Below are 24,080 nucleotides of genomic sequence, written 5' to 3' on the forward strand. Positions count from 1 at the left end.
GACGCCTGGGTGGCTCAGTGGTTTAAGCTGCTGCCTTCGGCTCAGGTCATGATCTCAGGGTCCTGGGATCAGGTCCCGCATCGGGCTCTCTGCTCAGCAGGGAGCCTGCTTCCCCCTCTCTCTCTCACTGCCTCCCTCTCCATCTACTTGTGATTTCTCTCTGTCAAATAAATAAATAAAATCTTTAAAAATAAAATAAAATTCTCTGTTCTTATACCATTCATTTTTATACCCACATATTTTCATTTTATGAAATTTGTTACATTCTATCCTTTCATGGTTGTGATTTTTACCTAACAAATGTGGAAGGCATGAGCCCTTACCTTTTTTTGTATGTCTCCAAGGGGTGATCCTGGTAAACTAAGTATTCATTGGACTGAAATTTGTTTCTTTGCACCCAACAAGATGCCATCTGTATTCTCAGTCTCTCCCATGTTTAGCATCCCTCCCTACCTACCAGAACACGCTAGAGCCTTGAAGACAAACTCCCAATGAGATCATGTCTTCTAAAAAAATGTCCTTGTTTATTTTTCCTCAGCTCTCTAGACCTTATTAATTCTAATGTGTGAAGGCCAGCCTTACTAAAATTACTATGAGATTGTTGTTACTGCTTTTGTTTTCACTGATGGTGTAATTTGTGAGAAGCAGGACAAAATAAAAGATTATCAAGGAGGTTATAATGCCCTCTTATCTGGGGCAAAAAGGTAGTGATTAGCATTATCACATCATCAGAGAAGGATAGTGGTCTCTTTGGAGGGATGCTGGATATTCTTTGTTTGCCTCTCAACAGATCATAGGGCAGGGGTGGCAGGCATCATTTTACATACAACAGAAATCTCATCCTTATTTCCATTTCAGCATTATGACATTCAGGGACTATTAACTTTTTAAAATCTTACTTGAAGAAAGGTTTCATCTATCCTGGTGGAACAGAACAGCTTATTTGAAAATCAAACCAAAATGGCCAGCTAATCTGGAAATACTGTGAATGCTTTTGTAGGGGAGTGAACGTTCTGTGGGGAGAGCATTTTGTTCTAGTTTTCAAAGTAAAAGCTATGATTTTCTGGCAAGCTTAATGACTGCATAATGCCACATCCACAGTTCTGAAGTGCTTATTATAGTTCAAGAACCCCAGCAAATCTGAGCATGTGTCACAGTGATGGCCTTGGTACAGGTAGCACCTTTCTTGGGAATGCTGTAACAGTTTTCTGCCCAGTTTATAAGAAAATGTCTCTCTTAGCTTTATTGTTTATTTGTTTTTAAAAATGTCAGAATTTTTCTTCAGCAGGTCAGCATATTGTACCTAGGAAATCACATATTCAAGATCTAATGGAATATTTCTTGAAGGAGAAGCTCTTATAAAAATTGTTATTTTGGGGGCACCTGGCTGGTCTGTTGGTTAAGCATCTGCCTTTGGCTCAGGTCACGATCCCAAGGTCCTGGGATTAAGCCCTGCATCAGGCTCCTTGCTCAGTGGGGAGCCTGCTTCTCCCTCTCCCTCTGTCTTCCTCCCCCCCACTTGTGTTCTCTCTCACTGTGTCAAATAAATAAAATCTTTTTTTTTTAAGTTGTTATTTTCATACGGTCTTTTTGATTTTTTTTTTTTGTCAAACCTCCTCTAAGTGTTTGATTTTAATATTTTTTCCTATCTTGTTGTATGTAAGTGATGAATCCCTGAGTAATACTCCTGAAAGTAGTATTGCACTGTATGTTAACTAGCTGGAATTTAAATAAAAATTTTTAAAAATATTTTTTCTATCATTTTTTAATAGTATGACTTGACCATTTTTGAACTAAAAGAAGGGAATTTTAGTTCAGTAGAAAATACAAAGTTTTTTGGAGTCATAAGATCTGAGTTCAGGTCCTGCATATGCTAGCTATGACATCTTGGGAAAATCACTAACTTTGTTAAACTTGAATTTTTTCCATGTGAAAATATGACGTGTTGAAGAAACACAAGAATTAAATGAGTGTAGGTGTGCCTGGGTGGCTCAGACCTTAAGTATCTACCTTTGGCTCAAGGCATGATCCCAGAGTCCTGGGATCGAACCCCGGCATCAGGCTCCCTGCTAGGCGGGAAGCCCGATTCTCCCTCTTCCACTCCCCTTACTTGTGTTCCCTCTCTTGCTGTGTCTCTCTCTGTCAAATAAATAAATAAAATCTTTAAAAAAAAGAAAAAAAGAAGAGGGTGCCTGGGCGATCAGAGGGTTAAGCCTCTGCCTTCGGCTTGGGTCATGATCTCAGAGTCCTGGGATCGAGGCCTGCATCAGGCTGTCTGTTCAGCGGGGAGCCTGCTTCCCCTTTCTCTCTACCTGCCTCTCTGCCTACTAGTGATCTCTCTCTCTCTGTGTCAAATAAATAAAAATCTTAAGAAAAAAAAAAGATTTTAAAAAAAGAATTAAAGGAGTGTGGATTATATTTTGTATATTGTAATAAGGTCCTAAGCAAATATTACTAAATTTAATAAAATTATTTAAAAATTATATTTACTATTTCTTTGCTTATTTGATGAGCTACCTTTTTTTGTAATGCTAAACTTCATCAAAAGGCTTTACTTTGGGATGCCTGGGGGCTCAGTTGTTTAAGCATCTGCCTTCAGCTCAGGTCATAATCCCAGGGTCCCAGGATAGAGTCCCACATCAGGCTCCCTACTCTACGGGAGCCTGCTTCTCCCTCTGCCTTGGCCTCTCTTTCTGTCTCTGTCACTGTCTCTTATGAATAAATTTTTTTAAAAAGTCTTTAAAAACAAAAACAGGCTTTACTTAGCTTGTTCTACTTTAGAAGTCTTTGCCCTGTCTTCTAAATAATTATATACAATCACATTAGAAATGTGGTGAACTCATTTCTGGGGCTTTCCTATTCTCTTTATTTGCTTCTCATGGAACACGAATCAATCTGATATTAAAATCTGATTCAAAAAAAAAATTCTTTACGTTCCTGTGCTAGTGTAACTTCAGTGGTTACTAAGAAAATTACATATACTAAAACTAAAAATCTTTTCCTTGTCCTAAACACTCTGCTTAGTTTCTTAATTATGTAAATATGTAAAAATCCAGATTTGTTGCCATGGTTTAGAAACCCCTTTCATGATCTGGTGATTTTTCTACCCATGCAAGCTTATCACCTGTGTGTCTTCTCCTCTGTCCACAGCAGGCTTCAGCCCCACATTGGGACTTCTTTCCTAGAACATTCCAAGTTCATTCTTGCAGCAAGGCCTTCACGCTATTTGCTCTGCCTAGAAAGTGCTTCCCTTAAATCTTCTCATGCCTGATTCTCGTTATTCAGGCTATACCTCACGTTACTTCTTCACAAAGGCCATCCCTACTGCCCTATTGAAAGTAGCCTGTCTTTGCAGTCCCATTATATTTTCAAAGCATTTTCACGAGCGAAAGATTAGGCTTTTTATAAAAATCTTTGCCCACTAGAATATATAACGTACAAGACCAAGGACCTCTGTTTTCTTTATTGCTATATCTCTCGCATCTAGCATAACAACGTCTCAATGATTGTTGAGTGAATGAATGTATCTTGAATCTGAAATTACAATTAAATATTCTTCTTTTCTTTTTAATATATAGGATTTTGGAGATGGAGGTGCTTTTCCAGAGATCCATGTGGCCCAGTATCCGCTGGATATGGGGCGAAAGAAAAAAATGTCAAATGCACTGGCCATTCAAGTGGATGCTGAAGGAAAAATTAAATATGATGCAATTGCTCGGCAAGGACAGTCAAAAGACAAGGTAATCCTCTCAATGATAGATATTTTTTGAAGAGGTTTTTTTGTTTGTTTTTGTTTTATACTGTATAAATGATACATATCTGGCCAATTCGTTTTATAAAAATTAGCAATGAGGGGCACCTGGGTGGCTCAGTTGGTTAAGCTTGATTTCTGCTTAGGTCATGATCTCAGGGTCCTGGGATCAAGCCCCGTGTCGGGCTCCACCCTCAGTGGGGAGTCTGCTTGAGGATGCTCGCTCTCTTTCTCTCCCTCCTCTTCTGCCCCTCCCCTTGCTCATGCATTCTCATACTCTCTCACAATTAAAAAAAAAAAAGTAGCAATGAAATATACTTAGGCTAACTGAAGATAGGACTTCATAACAATATGAACAATATATTATAGCAATATATTGCAGTTGTAATATATTAAAGCAATGACTTTAATGACTCCCAAATTGATGAAAACATATGTATTTAACATTTTAAAAACAATTTGAAATTGTTAAATTTTAATTGTTTAAAGCTCTTTTATAGTATTTTTTTTTTTTTAAGATTTTATTTATTTATTTGAGAGAGAGACAGTGAGAGAGAGCATGAGTGAGGAGAAGGTCAGAGAGCGAAACAGACTCCCCATGGAGCTGGGAGCCCGATGTGGGACTCGATCCCGGGACTCCGGGATCATGACCTGAGCCGAAGGCAGTCGTCCAACCAACTGAGCCACCCAGGCATCCCAAGCTCTTTTATAGTATTAACATATTTTAAATACTAGAAATTTGTTCAAAATCTACAGTTCCAGCCCCCGCAAAAAAGTGAAAATTTAGATTTTGTGTATAGTCTTCTGATTCTTTCTCGTGTACTTACAAAGTACTTACATAGATATCTGATTATTTTAAGAGTTCATTTGAATTACACTAACTTTTTTCTCCCTTAAGTATGAAACTGGCACTTGCTATCTAGATTTATGATGGCCCTGCTTACAAAGTAATCCAAAGACCAAAAATAAAATTTACTTAAAATAATCTCATCACAGAGCAGCTATACTCAGAGCCAAGGAACTGTTTTTAAGAAGACCTAGTTTTTTCCCTTGTAAATAAGTGCTCCACATAAAGGTAGAGATCTCTTTAGAATTGAATATATTGGGAAAGAATAGTTGAGAACCTTCAGTACCTGCCCTTTGTCTCACTGTCCTAGAAACATTTTCATTTTACCTTCTAAAGTTACACTGATGACAATCCATCCTCTGCTCCTGCGTCAAGAACTCCTGAGTTCTTAGGGAAAACAGTTACACTGTCATGCACATCTGTGTCTTGGGTCTCAGCTGGGCTCCCTTGGTGTTCCTCCAAGCTCTAACTCTTTCTCTCCATTGCTTAGCTTAACAGGTGACTAGATGACATCTATTTGCATACAAAGACTATTGGAAGAAAATTGTCTGCTTTCTTTATCCCGCACACAGCTTTCTCTTGATGTTTCCTTTTGTCTCTCTAAGAAAGCTCATGTATCTAAACCTGATCTTGCCAATTGTGCTCTCGTGTGTCCTGAATCTCATTCCTTAACCTCTCCTTTACAACTTCACTTTTTCTTATTCTTCTTAACCATGACTTTCATCTCCCTTCCTCTATTGGCTCCTTCCTGTGAGCTTTTATTTCTTTTTTTAAAAGATTTTATTTATTTATTTGACAGAGATCAGAGAGGCAGGCAGGGGTGGGGGGGAGCCTGATGCAGGGCTCGATCCCAGGACCCTGAGACTATGACCTGACCCAAAGGCAGAGGCTTAACTCACTGAGCCACCCAGGCGCCCCCTGTGAGCTTTTTAAATACGCTTGCTTTTCTTATCTCATCTTTTGTAAAAAAAATTTTTCCCTGACAACCCTCAGGACTCCCTTTCACTACCACCAAATTTCCACCTAGTTGCCTTCACTTTCCTTCAAGCTTTTTGCTTGTTGTTAACCTGTTCTACTTCTTCACTTTGTTTCATTCTTCATTTCACTGCAATAGAGCCTCATCTCAGCCAGTCTGCAGAGATAAACTCTGGCAAAAGTCTCTCAGACTTTGTTTCTCACAACGCCATCTTTTTGACTTATCTAATTTATTCCCTTGGCTAAAATTGCCACTTAGTTTGTTGACTGTTGGATCTATGTCTCCAGCCCAGTTTTCTCTCCTGGGCTCCAGGTCCTTATATCTTAGTGCCTGTGATGGCAGATCTATTAGATTTTCCCAAAGCACTGCTCATCAAACCCAATTAAGTGCATAATTTTCCACTTAATCTACCTTCTCTTATTCTCTGACTTAGCCACTGGCAGTGATATCTTCTGACTGACTATGCTAAAAGTCTGGGAGTTCTTTCTCCCCCATTATTTTATTGATTTTTTAAAAATACACTAATAATAAGTTCTTACTGTAGAAGGTATCAGCAGTACTTAAGTATGTATATACAGTTCTGCCTGCTTCTCCCACTTTACTTCACGGAGGTAAATACTGTTACTCTAATGATATCCATCCTTCCAGATCTTTGTTGTGGATTTAGACATTGATGTATACATATTCCCACTTCACATACACACACACAAACATCTTTTTTTTTTTTAACATGAATGAGGTTTTAATATTCATAACTTTCATAGACTTGCTTTTTTTACTTAATATGTTTTGAAGATTTTTTTTTTTAAGATTTTATTTGTTTATTTGACAGAGATCACAAGTAGGCAGAGAGAGAGGAGGAAGCAGGCTCCCTGCTGAGCAGAGAGCCCAATGCGGGGCTCCATCCCAGGACTCTGGGATCATGACCTGAGCTGAAGGCTTTAACCCACTGAGCCATCCAGGTGCCCCTGTTTTGAAGATTTTTATTAGTATATATAGGTCTGCTTATATATAAGTCTGTTTATTTTAGGGAGAAAGTGTGTTCACGTGTAGGGGAGGGGCAGAGGGACGGAGAGAATCTCAAGCATACTCAGCATTGAGCACAGAGCCTAACATGGTACTCAATATCATGACCTGAGCCAAAACCAAGAGTCAGAGGCTTAACCGCTGGGCCACCCAGGTACCCTGGTCTGTTTTATTTTTTAAAAATCTTTATAGAGGGGCACCTGGATGGCTCAGTGGGTTAAGCCTCTGCCTTTGGCTCAGGTCATGATCTCTGGGTCCTGGGATCAAGCCCTGCATTGTGCTCTCTGCTCAGCAGGGAGCCTGCTTCTCCCCCTCCCCTGCCTGCCTCTCTGCCTACTTGTGATCTCTCTCTCAAATAAATAAATAAATAAAATCTTTAAAAAAATAAAAAATAAATAAAAATCTATATAGAATTCCATGGTGTGCTTGGGTTTATATTTTTATTTTTAAGCACTGGTGGTTTCAAAGAAAAAAAAGCATTGGTTTCTAGTTCTTTAGTTTTCAGACAGTGCTTTTTGTAAGATCCATATACAAATACCTTTTGGACTTGAATATTTGTGTAAAATAGATTCTTAGTGGACTTACGGGGTCAAAGGATATTCAGATGTAAAATGTGACACATAAAGCTATGTGTTCTCTAAAAAGACTTTGCCGAACACATTCCATTTTATTTTGTTTATTTAGCTCTCCATCTGTTTAGTCACCATGATTTATCTTCTTAACACTTTTCAACTATGTACCCTTCTGTGCTACTTAATTCAGGCCCTTATCGTTTCTTGCTTTATTTACCACAGCAGAGTCTTAACCCATCTCCTTGGCATTTGTTTTGCCTGCCTAGGAAAACAAATTCATCTTTGTTTGTTTGGCCTTCTCTTTCTCTCTCCTCCACATACACACATGCACAAGTATGCACACTTAGAATCTTTCCATGACCTTAAGGGTAAACAGCCAATCTCCTTATGGCACACTTGACCACTTCCCTACCTTTCTAACCTAGTCTCAACTCCCATGACCAGAATACTGAAATCCAAAAGTCAAAAAGTCCAGTTTTAGCCATTCTGTTTATTTTCAGTACAAAGTAATCACCATTGTGAGTGGTTGTTAAAGAAGAAAAAACTTTCATGGTGCCTAGCTAGCTCAGTCAGTGGACTATGTGACTGTTGATCATGGGGTTATGAGTTCGAGCCCCCACATTGGATGTAGAGATATCTTAAAACTTTTTTTTAGTCTTTAAAAAAAGAAGAAGAAGAAAAAGCTTTCAGGCATTTTCTTTGAAGATCTGCTATGAGGAACTACTGGAAGCTCCCCTAATATGGCACATTCTCTCTTACCATGGGAACTTCCCATGGATGCCCTCCTGTGCATGGGAAAGCCCTCCCCATATTCTTTGATGAAATTCTACTGCTTTCAAACTGCAGCTCGCTCTTCACTGTTTCAGGGTACTCCTCCTAATCTTCCTTGGCTAAATAGGGTTTCCTTTCTTCCTCTTCTCTGTGTTTATCATAGCAGTCATCACCTTTTGCTTTACTTCACCACTATCTATGTCATTTGACTATAAGCTCTATGAAGACAGAAAATATATCTTCAGGATTCCTCTTTGTCACCTTTGTGCCTGATAGCTTGGCACACAGACATTTGTCAGTGATTCTTGGAGAAATAATAGCAGTTTTCATTGAATAGCAGAGCCAGTAGGGAAGCATAGTTCATTCCTGCGAAAGGAAGAAATAGGTCTCTATACAGCAGGACATACAATGTCTTTGTGCCATGGAGGCCTTCATTGGGCTTTAGCCGCCTTTGTTTTAACACATCTCTCATTCTTTGGAATAATCGCTATTCTTTATTGGTATGGACTGCCTCTCCTCTCATTGGTTGGGAGAAGGCAACACTTTAGGACAAAAGTTTGGTATTGACAGGTTGATAATTTTGAATGTCTACCATTTTAGCCCAATTTTGCATTAAATTTTAATATTGGAAACCACAAATTTTCTGATTCCCAGAGAATGTCTGAAAGGTTTTTTTTCTTTCTTTCTTTTCTTTCTCTAACAACCATGTATGTTGGTGATTATTTTGGTTTGAAAGTGGAATGGAGTTAGAGTGTTAAAAGTGTTAGAACTGTTATTTTTAGATTTCTGTATTCTGCCCAAAAAGGTCTCTAAAATAATGTTCCTTTGTACATGTTTGTCTGTAATGCAGCCATTACTGATGAATCCAGAACTAATATTCTATAGAGGTACCACTCAGAGGTTCAACCCTGACCCTAACCCTTATCCTTTTTTTTTTTAATTAACATGTAATGTATTATTAGCCCCAGGGGTACAGGTCTGTGAATCGCCAGGTTTACACACTTCACAGCACTCACCATAGCACATACCCTCCCCAATGTCCATAACCCAACCCCTAACCCTAATCCTAATGGAGGAAGCTGTGCATGTGTCAGGACAGGACGTATATAGGAATTCTCTGTACCTTACTGTTAATTTTGCTGTGAACCTAAAACTCTAAAAACATAGTTTTTAAACACACACCCACACACAGTGAAGATTTTTTTTAACAGAATGAGCAAGGCACTGAATTAATTCAGGAGGAAGATAGAATAGAGTGGCTATTTGGATTGTTCTAACATTGTTCCTGGTAGATATGTTTCCTTGCTGGACTTTATGCTCTGGAATATACATTTGAGCTTCTTACACAGATTTAATAAATAAGTATTTTAATTTTTTAAAAAAGTGGATGGGTTAATGCATGAAATTTTTGAATGGATGTAATAATTCAACATTAACTGAGTACATGTTGGCAAATAGATAGGGAGGAGGGGACACTTCTTGATTGTTTGGTACTGACTTGAGCATTGTATAATGTTTAACATGACTGCCACTACCTATTAAATGCCTGTTGTGCCTTGGAGGTGGCAGCAATGCCCTATTTTAAAACCACTGATTTTCTGGGGCGCCTGGGTGGCTCAGTGGGTTAAGCCGCTGCCTTCGGCTCAGGTCATGATCTCAGAGTCCTGGGATCGAGTCCCGCATCGGGCTCTCTGCTCAGCGGAGAGCCTGCTTCCCTTTCTCTCTCTCTGCCTGCCTCTCCATCTACTTGTGATTTCTCTCTGTCAAATAAATAAATAAAATCTTTAAAAAAAAAAACAAAACACTGATTTTCCTGTTTTGGCTACTAAATGTGGCTCTAAAATGGGGCTTTAAAAATTCAATATCATTCAGGAGACTGGTGTTCAGAGTCTTTGGCATAGGATGAAAACAGCTTATTGGATTATTGAATTTGTTTCAGAGTGCAAAGATTTCTGATTTATATCAGAAGGATCTGGTTTTCTTCAGAAACGTGAGAGTTCTCACTGAAGTATTAATAGTGAAAGGTCAAGAATGGTAAATGCTAGCCCTAGGTGTAAGAGATGAAAAAAGGCAAGATAGCAAGGGATAATGTTCTAGGGCAAGTCTAAGGCCATAGATCTCTCTACATGTAAAATAAATACTGTATACACAAGACTTACAGTAATACAAATTTGGTAGGGAAAAACATTTCTTTAATTAAATTTTGATGGAACTAAATCCTTTTTTTCCCCCCCGATTGTGACTTGAGTGATAAATCTTAAAATAAAAGGCCTTGATGTTTACATTTTTCCTTCTGAAATAGTTCTGTGGGAAATGTTACATACATGATATTACCTAAACGAATGCCTTCAACCCCTTTTTCCCCCCAGAAAAACAACTCACAGCAACTTTAAACTGACCCCAGGATAAATTGTATTTGCCTTGTTCATATGATTTCACAAACAAGTTAAGTCTAAAGATGGTGTTTTCTTTTTATCCCCCAAGTGCTAAATATGTTGAACATTTATCCGGTCGAGTCAGTCCAGTTCTTTGCCAGTTTTCAGTAATAAAACAAAGTTTCACAGATGACTTATGGCTTCGTCTTGTTCACACAGCTCATTTATGCTCCTCATACCTTCTAGAATATATTGTATTTTTCAGATAACCCTCCCTAGCCCCTTTGCCTCCTGGGATATACTGAGTTTCTTTAGCACATTTAGTTCTCAAGCAATAAAAATTTGGGGTTTTATAGTTAATCGCCATGGAGGAATCTTGCTCTTCAGACGTCCTTCACTCAGCTTTTGAGATGCTAGAATCTTACTGATGCTCATTTAAAGGGTTATTAACTTTGGAACACCCAAATAAGAAGCAGCAAATGGCTCTTGTATGCTAAATTACTATTGAGACTTTGCTGAGTGTGTATGTCTACCAGGGAGCCGTTTACTTGGAATCCCTTCCTGTATGATTGCTGTGTAAAAGTAATTAACTCTTCATAGTCTAGATACTATTTTCTAGAGTACTGTTATATAATTTTAAACTGATGTGGTATAGATTTTTCAGTCTTGAAAAGAAGTTAAGACTTTTGAGGTCAGTTAGTAGCTGTGTGATCTTAATGTACTGAGCCTCACTATTGTCCCCAGAGTGACTTTAAGGTCCCTTCCAAATGAACACTGAGAGGTTAGTGACACTAGCAGCTCACCTATCAGTGGTCATGTTTTGTGGTAAACTATATACACTTTCTTTTTTTTTTTTTTAAGATTTTATTTATTTATTTGACAGAGAGAGATCACAAGCAGGCAGAGAGGCAGGCAGAGAGAGAGGAGGAAGCAGGCTCCCTGCTGAGCAGAGAGCCTGATGCGGGGCTCGATCCCAGGACTCTGAGATCACGACCTGAGCCGAAGGCAGCGGCTTACCCACTGAGCCACCCAGGCGCCACCCAAAAACCAGTTCTTGAGGAAAGTTTTATTCTTTGTTGTGTATAAAGCAAAGAAATATATACAGTACATAAACAGATACATATGTACGATCTGCGGTATTAAAATTTCATGTGGGGTGATTAGAAAAAAGAAATGTCTGAAAAGGATCCATGGGAGTGATAATGAAAAAAAGAAGGTTGAAAAATGCTGATCCGAAGCAGAGTTAAACACAACAGTAGCAGTTGTAATTCCAGAATTTCTTTATTATAGGGTAAGGGAACTACAAAATAATATGACTGGAAATAGGACAGGGTAAGGCAGTGGTTGCAAACAAGAGTCAGGAGACTTTGCTTAAAGTTTTATTCCATTTACACATGGTGGTAGCCAGAATTCTAAGATAGTTTCCTGACTCCTGGTATATGTGGTCTCCATAATCCAGTTCCCTTGAGTGTAAACTGAATATGATGGGTTTTAGCCCCCTGATTAGATTACATGGCAAGTGTAAATGCATTTGCATATGAAATTAAGGTCTCACATCAGTTGAATTTGAATCAGTCAAAAGAAGGATGGATAATGGTCAGGGCCTGCTTGATCAGGAACAGTCTTTAAAAGAGGCAAAAGCATCAGAGACATTGTCCCAATCATCCTGAGGACAGCAAATGGCCATTTTGTGAATGTCCTGTGAAGAGAAATGGCCTCAAAACCTGAGAATCACAGTTCCACAAACATAGGGGATTTCTTTCAACAACCACACAAGCGTGGAAGAGGACTGTGAGCTTCAGTTAGGAACTGTAGTGCCAGGTTAGGCTTAGAGGGCAGTCTTCTAAGACCAAAGAGGACGGGCGAAACTGTACTTGCACTTCTGACTCAGGGGAACTGACAAAAAATAAATGGGCATATTTTTTTAAGCTGCTAAATTTGAAACAATTTGACAGACAGCTATAGACAATACATATACCAAGTATACCATTTTTATTTAAATTTGTGTTATTTGATACAGACTTGGAGGTTGATATGATACTAAAACCTACCCACCACACATGTGCTACCACTGAGAAGAAAGAAGTTATGTAGAAAAAAATTTGGGGATAGAAGTGAAGTGCTCATCATTGTTTTCTAGTATCATCGAGGGTGAACATTCTTCTAATGGAGACTTTCAATGGGCCTTTTTAAAGTGTGAAAATTCATATGGTACTTAAAATTTAATAATATGCTTTTGTATACTTCAACTGGTTTGTCTTTCTTCTTTTTTAAGATTTTATTTATCTATTGTCAGTGAGAGAGTGTGTGCACAAGCAGGAGGAGCAACAGACAAAGGGAGAAGCAGGCTCCCCACTGAGCGAGGAGCCTGATCTGGGGTTCGATCACAGGACCCTGGGATCATGACCTGAGCCAAATGCAGATGCTTAACCAACTGAGCCACCCGGGAATCTCCTGATTTGTCTTTCAATCTAAGGTAGGTATTATTAAGTACAGTTGAGAATAGGGAATAGTAGCAACTATTCAACCAACTTTAGTAATCCAAGAAGAGATTGGGCTTTAGTAGTGGATCAAAACCTAGGTCCCTGGTCTTCAGAGGGACTAAATCTCTCTCTTCTACACTTTCTTCTTTCAGTCCCATCCTAGTGGTGGTTTACTTATTCATTAGATTCCAGCCTTCCTCTGACTTATGATATTGCTTATCAGAACATTGTATATTAGGAGAAGTGAATAAAGTTTTATTTTTGTTGTAAAGGTAGATAAATATACATGCTTGGAATAAATATATACAGCTGTGTTTAGCATTTTTATTTTAGTAAGTGTTGTTAATTCTTTCAAAATGGCTCTAGCCATCATATCTTTTATTCAATCTTTAATTGAAAATTGACATGTCCTACAGTAGTGGCTCCTTCACAAAGTAAAAAAATGATTCTCTATTCAGTTTCATATCTGTAAATAAATTATTGATAAAGAAGCTCTATGCTGGAGAGTTTCTCTTTCCTTAAAACTTATAAAGAAACAAGAAAATATTTGTGCCTTTCTCTCAGAGAAGCCCCATATTCTGTGAACTGAAGGAATTCAGTTTGGTAAATTACTTCACCAAATATTATAATTACTCATTTTTCTAAAAAATTATATCTGTGTCTATAAATCCGCAATTTCTGAATTTTGTATTATACTTCACATAGTTTTTACTCACCTTTCAAGTTTGATAAATACTTTTATTTCTGCTGTGAAGTTAATTCTGAAAAATTGAAAAAGATCCCCACATAAGCTTGGTGTCTTTAAAGCTATTTATAGCTTGCACATAGCAATGCCACTTTTAGTCCCCTCTAGAATTCTCTCTTGTGCAAATGCCTGGGGAATATTGAACTACTGCAGTACATACTGCGTTCCTTTGAAAGATTTTGCGAGTCAACCAGGATAAGCAGATTCTATATTCACAGCTTTGATAAGTGCCTCTGTAGAGACATTTGAAAGCAAAAAGATCTTGTTCTAGCACATCTCCAAGTGGGATCACAGAATGTAGAACTGCAGGACTACAGACTGTGGAAAATCATTATAAACATCACTTATATCAGAGGCAAAAACTTCTTGAGAATTTGAATTTACATTTGGAAACACATAAGCTTTGATATATGACAACTTCAGCCTCTGAAGAAATTTTAGATACTTCCTTTTCTTCCCCTTAAAATATTCCATTTGCCCTTTCCAAGAAATATATGTGAAGAAAGATTTTGTATTATAGGCATATCTTGCTTTATTGCACTTGGCAAATATTATTTTCTACAAATGAAGTTTTGTGGCAACCCTGCATTGAACGTCTATAGGTACTATATTTTCCAATAGCATTTGTTCACTTTTATCCCTGTGTCATATTTTTGTAATTCTCACAGTATTTCAAACATTTTCATTATTATATTTGTTATGGTGATCTGTCATCAGTGATTACAAGTCCTTGAAATCTCAGATGATGGCTAGAATTTTTTTAGTAATAAATTATTTTTCAATTAAGATATATGCATCGTTATTTTAAGCATAATGCTATTGTATACTTAATAGACTATAGTACAGTGTAAACATAACTTTTACATGTACTGGGAGACCCAAAAATTCATTTGATTTACTTTATTACAATATTCACTTTACTGAGGTGGTCTGACCTGCAGGTGGTGTGCCTGTAGTTTCTAAATGCTGCTATAACAAATTACCATAATCTTAGTGATTTGAAACAACAAAAATTTATTATTTTACAGTTTTGTAGATGAGTTGCCTGACACGGACCTGACCGGATCAGAATCAAAGTTTTGTGAAAGATGGTTTCTTGCTTCTTAGATTCTAGAGAATGACAGCACTCCTTCACTCCTGGCAGTATCACTCATCTCTGCTTCCATTATTACATCATCTTTCTCCTCTCTCTGATTTCCTGCTTGTCTTTTATAAAGAACCCTTGTGATTAAATTGGGCCTACCTAGATCATTTACTCATCTCAAAATCCATTTCTTAATCCCAACTACAAAGTTTCTTTTGCTATATAAAAGAACACTCATAGGTTCCAGGGGTTAGGACATGGACATCTGTGAATTAATTATTCAGTCTACTGCCGGTACTGAAGGTCAATTTCATGAGAACAGTTTGGGAATCACCATTTTATGATCAGCAAAAAAGAGCCCAACAATGATAAATACTTGGAGGAGTGCTGCCTGGGAATTTGCTAGGGAGCTTGCTGATTGGGTAAACTGAAGTGGGGAATACAAGATGATTTATGAGTTGGAGATCATGAGTGGCCAGAGTTGTTCATCCGATTGCTCTCAGGGAACTTCGAAAAGCACTTCTTCTTCTTCTTCTTCTTTTTTTTTTTTTTTTTTTTTTAGTGGCATTTTTAGTGATTAGAACAAGGCCCTTTTGTTGTTGTTGTTGTTGTTGTTTATTCAACTGCAGTAGTATAGGTCATAGGATTTATGGTCATTGGAAGTGCAGTGCTGATGTGGCTTAGATGCATATATCATTAAAATATGGTCATGGAATTTTGAAGAGCCCACTGGTTATCTTGTATTCCTTGATGATGCCAAGAGTTCTTTCCCCCAGGATTTGGAGGGCTTCAATTTCCTTAGAGTTATCAAGTACATGAAATGAGAGCAGAAGGACATTTGAACCCTAGCTGTGTGGCTTCAGGACTACTATTTTTAAGTTAATGACTGACAGTACAGCGCTATATGACACTTCAACAAACTTCATCAAAATCTACTTCTAAAATCCTAACAGGAATTCTATTTAAAAACCCATTATACATTCCTTGAAAGATCTAATGTGTAAATGAATAAAATAGTGAAAGTGATACCATTTGACAAAGAACATGAAATATGCAAATATGATGACTACTATCCCATAAGACAAATAGCTCTGTGGATAACTTAACCTTCCACATGACAGCACGGATAGCTTCCAAGGACTGGTGTGGCTGGGTGCCAGATCTCCTTCAGTCTCTGGTTCTGTACTCTTTTCTCATGGGGGTCCCGCTGTAGCTTTCTTAGCTCTATGTAGATCCATTATTCAACATTTGCTCAACAGATATTTATTGAGCAAAGTAATAAAATCAGCATCATCATGTACTCAGAAAATCTCATAGTAAACAAGTATCCACCAAAATATTTTTTATTAAGATTTTGTAATGGCTACAAGTATCACCACAAAATATTATCCTTGTATCCTAACTAATGTGATAATTGCAGAAATTATTCGATGGGCAAAGGTCCCTTAAAAACTTAAGACTTTATATTTGTATGACACACACCATATTAACTACATCTATACTGCTTTAGGTATATCTTGAGACATGCTTATATTATTATAAATATATTTTGTCTCAAATATGGAGGCACTCTACAAGTTACCTCTGCTTTCAAATGTTATCAGAAATCCATAAAATGGAGTCTTGAGGTTAAGCTAAGCTAGTCTTGAGGTTAGGAAGATAGTAAGTGGTTGAAAATAATAAAATGACTTTCCAAAAAAAGCTCTCTTATTGCCACAACTCCCTTCTCTCCACACCTTCTGTCTAACTACTAAAAGTCCTGCCACCTCCCCCAGCTAGCTATCTGATCGTGAAAATTCTATACATGCTTCTCCCCCATACTCTGATTGAAACAGCAGAAATGGTTTTGTTCTTGGGCATTTTGTCTTTAGTATTAGGATGTCAATGTGTAAACCTTCCAGGATGACAAAGATCCTAAGCTATGGCGGTTATTTTATAAGGCTTCTGGTTCTCAGCTCACCAGCTTATCATTTCTGCCATGCTACTTACTGTTAATGACCTAGTCTGATGCTGGAATTTATTTCTGTCCCTATTATACTTCAATTTAGCTTAAAAAATTCCAGTAAAATGTGCTAAGTCTTAAATGACAGGTGGAATATGATTTCATAGGCCTCTTGAAATTCATGTGAGCAGTATTAAAATTTCCTGGCTGCACACTGTCCAGAAGATTATCTTTATTGAGCAAGAGCACGTTCTTCTGTAGTTGATTATTGTTACTCAGTTGTCCCCTAGCCACGGTATCAGGCTTTAAAAGCATACATATTCTTGCTAGAACATGCATGCTTACTCTTGGGGTTTTATAATTTGAAAGTTTATGTTTTTGTTTACTAAAATTATAAGTTTTAGTTTCAGTGCAAGTTATTATTACCATGCTATTAAAGTTGTCAAGCAACATCCTTTTTAATTTATTTTTATTCCCTCCAATTTGTTTTCCCCTACTTTGTAACAGATCTCTGTGTCCCTAGTAAAGTATTAAAAGTGAGTTTTGCTATATTTATCATGATTACAGAAACAAAAAATAACATAATGACTATGAAAAAGTTAAAGCCAGTCCTTGGTGGCTAATATTATGGGCCCTGGTTATAAATACCCAAAATCAATTTAACAGAAAGGGAAAAGCTGGGATTTAAAGCAACTGCTTCTATGGGCTTTCCTCCAATTAAAATAGCTCAGGGCATCTTCAAAAGAAAATAGTTAAAGAGGTATGGATTAAGAAAAAAAATAAGTGCTCCAGGTATCTTTTTTAAAAATAAATTTTATTTTTTCTTTTTTTAGCTAACACCGTGTGTTATCTCTGATACCTCAAACAGCACACATCTTATTTTAGTGAATGTCTTAGTTTATTTTGGTAACATTTCCTTGGAATCATTTTGCAGTTAAGAACTTGACTTCAAATTATTTTCTGACTCCTAAGTAGGATACTATCATCTTTTGAAAGTAAAAGTTTATATTGAATTGACCATGTAGGACGCTTGGGTGGCCTAGATGGTTAAGTGACTGCCTTCGGCTCAGGTCATGATTCTGGAGTCCTGAGTCTAGTCCCACATTGGGCTCCCTGCTCAGTGGGGAGCCTGTGTCTCCCTCTGCCTCTCTCTCTCTCTCCTGTCTCCCATGAATAAATAAAATCTAAAAAAAAAAAAATTAAAAAAATAATAAAAAAATAAAATAAGCATGTAAATTATCATAATCTCATAATACCCGCAATTGCTTTCTAAAGAATGATTTCTCAGATGCTTTGGAATTCCTGCACTGTTACCCTCTGAAAGTAACACTATGAAAGAAAACAGATTTCTAAATATGTGAGATATTATCCTTATATTTCTAAGAGAGAAAAACATGATAAAACTTCTTCTGGCAAATAAATTACATGTGGAATTTTAAGATTTTAATAAGATACATTTCTCACATTATGTAAGATTTGGGGCAGTTTCTCTCTCTCTCTCACTCTGTCTCTATCTTTCCTATCTATATTTTTGCATGTAGATGTGTTTATGAATGGATCATGAAAAAGGACCACATTTTCTACTTGATTTTTTTCTAGTAATACAGTTGTTTTCTATAATTTCTGTATTGCTCATTGTTGAATCTAGGATTTGATTGTATTCTACACACAACATAATAAGTGGATCTTAATATGCTAGAAGATAAAATGCTGAGACAGGGACATAGTACAGCAAACAGTAGTTCTCTCTGCTTTGTGTCAGTTCTCTCTGCCCCCAGGTCTCTTGGGGACAATATGAACTGGTCAGAGACCCATGTAGGAAGCATTCATGCTGCATAGATTGTGGGTTTCTGCGCAGCTGGGGAACACTGACCTTCGGGAGTCTACCGCTTTTACATCGAGCAATAAACAAACCTAATCTTTGTCTCAAAATACCTCAACCTCAGGGTTGCTCCATACAAACACAATCCTGAGAAATGGTATAGGTAAAGAGCTGCCAGAATCTTGAATTACTGTACTCAACAAGACTCAGGAAAATAAGGGGACCAAACTGAATTTTTAGTGCTCATATTGCTGCCCCTAGCCCCTAAATAATAAACCCAATTTAGATTGTTTACACAGCTATAGCACACTTCAGAAAAAATTTTATAGCACTAATGATGTAGTAGTCATGTATGGCTATATATTTTTAAATAAATTTGTCTTGTTTTAGAAAAGGTGGACTACATGAAAAATATGAAACAATCAAAATCCTTATTTTGCTCAAATTCTGGAAGTGTAAAATTCTAATTATCATGATTTTTTTAAATGAAGTAATTGTTAAAATGATATAATATGGTCTCATAGTAGTCCAAGGTTTACAGGTAACTGAAAAATCTATTATTATGAAAACAGAGCTACTAGACAACTACTTCTCTCCTAATTTTTCAAGAAAAAAAAATATTCCCTGGATGAATCTTAGGAGAAAATAGATAATAGCTGATTATGTCATACTTATGACATCTATTTATCTAGATATGAGAGAACTAGGTGAAATTCTATGAGACTCTAAGTACTATATCATTTTGTAAGTAATAAAATATGATAGTTTTATAAATTAAATAAAATGTAAAAAGGTATTCAGAGAAATACAGCATATTCTAAGAAACAAAATATGACTTTGTAAATTACTTTATTTTCAATACAATTTCAGGTAAAATGTGGGAAAGTAGGTTTTATCCATTTTAATTTTGAAAAAGTTGAAGTTCAAATTATTTAAGTGGCCTATCTAAATTCTGGGACAGGACAGCTGCTTGCAGAAACAACAATCTTAAAATTGAAAATTTGAAGGGCTGAAAACCATGGCAAATCACATTATTTCTTCTTCCTGGCTTGAAATGAAAAGTATATAAGATCAGTATTATCCACATGTTTTTGCTTATCTATCACTTACCAAGCCAAATGGCATAATAAAATCTACAGATTTTCTTTTTTAATATGTACATATTTTTAAGATTTTACTTATTCATTTGACAGAAATCACAAGTAGGCAAAGAAACAGTCAGAGAGAGAGGAGGAAGCAGGCTCCCTGCTGAGCAGAGAGCCTGATACAGGGCTTGATCTCAGTACCCCAGGATCATGACCTGAGCTGAAGGCAGAGGCTTTAACCATTAGCCACCCAGGTGCCCCGAATCTACAGATTTTCTACAATCGAATCACAATTGTCATTTTACATGTGTATGTCTTAACTTCATATTAAATGTCATAACTCCTTGAGAGTCAAAAACTTTTGGATTACGAATATTTATTGAAATAATACTCCATTTTTTCGTCCCCATATAAATCCCCTTCAATATAAACTAGTTACTGGGATTATAATTCCTTGCCTTGTGGATTTGGGATGGGTTTAAAACAGAAGCAGCCATGAGTCAAGCCTCTGTATATATATTTTTTCTAATACTTAAATACATACAAGGAATTCTGCTTAGTAAGAATACAGGGAAAGAATGAAAGAATATTTGGATATTGAGAAGAGAGTAGATTCTTGAAAAAACTGTGGAGGTAACAGTAGTCTATTGTCTCATTTTTATTTCTTTCTCTATCTCCTTTTTTTAAATAAAAGGTTTCTTTATTTATTTGAGAGAGAGAGACTGAGAGTGTGAGCCGACGGAGAGGGAGACAAACAGACTCCCTGCTGAGCAAGGAACCCAATATGGAGTTGGATATGGAGCTTGATCCCAGGACCCTGAGATCATGACCCCAGCTGAAATCCAGAGTTGATATGAGGAATTTGAGAAACAAGACAGAGGATCATAGGGGAAGGGAGGGGAAAATGAAACAAGATGAAACCAGAGAGAAAGGCAAACCATTAGAGAGCTTAATCTCAGGAAACAAACTGAGGGGTGCTGAAAGGAAGGGGGATGTGAGGGATGGGGTGGCTAGGTGACGGACATTGGGGAGGGTATGTGCTGTGGTGAGTGCTGTGAATTGTGTAAGACTGATGAATCACAGAAACAAATAAAGCATTATGTGCTTATAAGCATTATAAGCACCCCTGAAGCAAACAAAGCATTATATGTTAATAAAAAGAATAAAATAATCAAGAGTGAGATGCTTAACAAACTGAGCCACCTAGGCACCCTCATTTCTATTTCTTAATGAGGTCTTTCCTGATCATTTTATTCAAATTGCTTACATGTTTTTCCCTCCTCAGCCTTCTCTGTATTTTCCCATATCAATTATTACTTTCTAGAGTATAATTTCTACAAGTATAATTTACTTGTTTGTTGTAATAGTCTATCTTCTCCACTAAAAAGCAGTTTCATGAAGACAAGCCTTTATTTTGTTCATGATCCATCCCTATTTTACCTAACTTCAAAAGGAAAAGTCTTTTATTTTATTTTATTTATTTATTTTATTTTTTTTAGATTTATTTATTTATTTATCAGAGAGAGAGGGAGAGAGATCGAGCACAGGCAGACAGAATGGCAGGCAGAGGCAGAGAGAGAAGCAGGCTTCCCGCCGAGCAAGGAGCCCAATGCAGGACTCAATCCCAGGACACTGGGATCATGACCTGAGCCGAAGGCAGCTGCTTAACCAACTGAGGCACCCAGGCGTCCCAAAAGGAAAAGTCTTTTAAAAGTGATGGCTAGCATGGCAAAATAAAGAATAAGAATATAAGAACATCAAAAAACCTGGAACTTCCTGACTTGAGGGTGGGAAAGTGAAAGATAAATGTAGCTCACATGCAAAATTTTAATTCAGCAAACTTTAATAGAGGTATATGAACTGTATCCACTTAATTTATGAATCAATAAATAACTGAGTTTTTAATTAATTGAACTAATGGATGACATAGATGCAGTGTATGAATATTGTACAGGTGACATTTACACTGATTAACAGGATATTTAAAGAATGTTAATAGTTACAGTGCATGAAAATGATTAACAATACACTACTTCATTCTTTTATATGAAAAGGAGGAATGTAGCAAAGCTGCTTTATTCAAAAGATCAAAAAAGAGAAAGGTCTATTTTTGTCAGACATATTTTAAAAATCCATTTTGTAAGTAGTTTCCTTTTTCTATGAATATGCATTTTGTTAAAATATGGAAAGAATTTGAATTTCTTTAAAATTGTATGAGATTAGGGTCTTAAAAACCTATAAAAGGCCAGACTAAATATTTTGTAGTCACAAGGAATGAACATATAAAATTAAAGTGATTGTTTATTGAAACACATTTTCAGTTTTTCCTGTTAAAATACACCTGAACACAATGAAAGTTAAATAAAGTGATAATAGCCTGCTTTTCACTGTTCTCTTTCAAATTAGTTCAAAGAGTGTTAAAATCCCTTCAACCTGTCAGGATCTAAGGTGTGTCTTTATATCTTCATTTATCTCTAGGATTTTTGTTTTGTTTTGTTTTGTTTTTGTTTGTTTTGTTTTGTTTTTATTCCTGTCTAACACAACCATAGGGAACAATATTCTAGATCTTGTCTGTGGACTTCCTTTTCTACGTTTACATCTTCCTTACCTAAGGAAGGCACTTCAGAATAGTGGAAAAGTATACAGTACTTGAAGGAGCTATGAATTTTAGTTCTGTGTAGTAATAAGGGCAAATTGAAAAACATTTCTGAGTAAAATTTTTTCTTTTGAAAGAAATAGCTAATATTTAGAAAGAACTGGCTAATATTTTTAACATTAAAATGCCTATAAAATTACATATTATGTATTCAATAAGTGTTCATTCAAGTTTCATTTCTGCAAACCCAATCTCAGTACTTAGCAATAGTCTCACATTGCCCTTGTCTTTCTTCTACTGAATAAACCCGATTAGTATAACCTAGATTTTTATGATTCATTCTCCTTTCAGGATATTTTATTTTATAAGCCTAAAGGGATATGTTAAAACAAAGTAATGAATGTCCATTCATGGAATAGTGATATTAGCAAACGGTTTAAGAATGGTGGGTATTAGTACTTAAATTAATCATATCATGTAGAAAATTGCCTTGTTCTGCTCATAATTTAGATAATTATAGCTATTGTATGTTCTCCTCTTTTATTTTAACTTAGTTTAGTTTATACACAGAGTTCCATAAATTTTGTTTTGAGGGGTTAGATTGAATGATGAGTAAGCATTATGTGGTAAAATAAAGCATTCATTAAAGAAATCTTAATTGAGTACCACTACATGCATGGTATATATCCAGGCACTAGGAATATAAATATAGGGAAAACATAGACACAAGCATGTTTTGCATAGAAACATCTACCAGTAACATGGAAAATATGGAAAGAACACTGAACTTAGGCAACTACAGCTAGACCTATATATTAGAGTTAAGTCAGTTTATCATTGTGAGATTCAAAGCCCTCATCTGTCAAATGACAAGGTGGAACTAAATAATGTTAACTTTATTCCAGCCACAAGAAATGACATATAAACTATGTATACCAGATGTCAATAAAGCCGGTTAGAAGAATTCAGCTAAAATGTTTAGGCAGTTGCTAAAGACAGAATCTGGGCTAATACACAAGTATAGAACTTCATGAGCTGCATACTCAAGAGGAATTCATAACGTGCTCAGGTTCTTCTTTATGAAACTCTCTAGGCACACACGAAAGAGACAAGGGTCAAAGCCAGAGACTGAAGAACTTCCTTTAGTGTTTAGGCCTCGGGGTGGAGAATTCCAACTGCTGCAGATATGGAGGTCATGTATACCTCTTCTCCCCTACCTCTCTTTGGAGAGAGGCCTTAAACTACAGTGGGACAGGTGATAAACCTCATCACAAGCTGGATACAGGTAACCCACTACAGCCAGGACAAGGCCATAGACCACTGAGAACCACCTTCTGTTGGGAAAGGAGGGATGAAATCACTGAGAAACTCCCATCCATGAGACAAAGGGACACAGCACCCACCCAAGATTGGTGAAGAACAAGAGCAATAACAACACAGCAGCACTCCCAACAAAAGGGCTAGCAAGAGTTAAGTAAACAAGAACCATTGTTGACTATGAAGCAGCGGGAGCAGCAAGGAGAGACATGCTCTGGGTTGTAGGTACAAAGAGAAGATATAAACTGAGTATGGAGAAAATACTGAGAAAAATCCTACGGAAAATCAGCCTCAATCTACCAGTAAGGTAACATTAGAGGAATCCAAAATTATGGTCTACTGAGAATAACTATAGCAACAACAAATGCCAAACCCAGCTCAGGTTGTCAATGAATCAAAACTCATACTAGAAAGAAAATGAATGCTCATTTCCAGAAATGAATAATATTTACAACATTTTTTACTGTCATACAAAAGATGTCTGACATTCAACCAATAATCAGAGGCCCATAGAAGACTGAGAACAAATCCACATACTGTCAAGAAACAAAGCAATCAACAGAATTAAATTCCAAAATGAGACAGATGTCTGCATTATCAGACAAGAGACTAAAAACAAGTATGATTAATATGTTAAAAGTTCCGCTAAGGTCAGGAACACGGCAGGGATGTCCATTATCACCACTGC

General features: G+C 36.7%; 1 protein-coding gene across 1 annotated transcript in view; it reads left to right on the forward strand.

Annotated features, from left to right (window-relative positions):
• The window catches only part of SNW1 (SNW domain containing 1), a 48,101-nt gene that overhangs the window by 6,319 nt on the left and 17,702 nt on the right, over positions 1-24,080 (forward strand). Inside the window, exon 3 of the mRNA XM_059373635.1 lies at positions 3,579-3,740. Coding sequence (XP_059229618.1) covers positions 3,579-3,740 — 162 coding nt within the window. The remainder of the gene's footprint in view (positions 1-3,578; positions 3,741-24,080) is intronic.

The sequence above is a fragment of the Mustela nigripes genome, chromosome 13, assembly GCF_022355385.1.
Source record: "Mustela nigripes isolate SB6536 chromosome 13, MUSNIG.SB6536, whole genome shotgun sequence".
Classification (NCBI taxonomy): Eukaryota; Metazoa; Chordata; class Mammalia; order Carnivora; family Mustelidae; genus Mustela; species Mustela nigripes.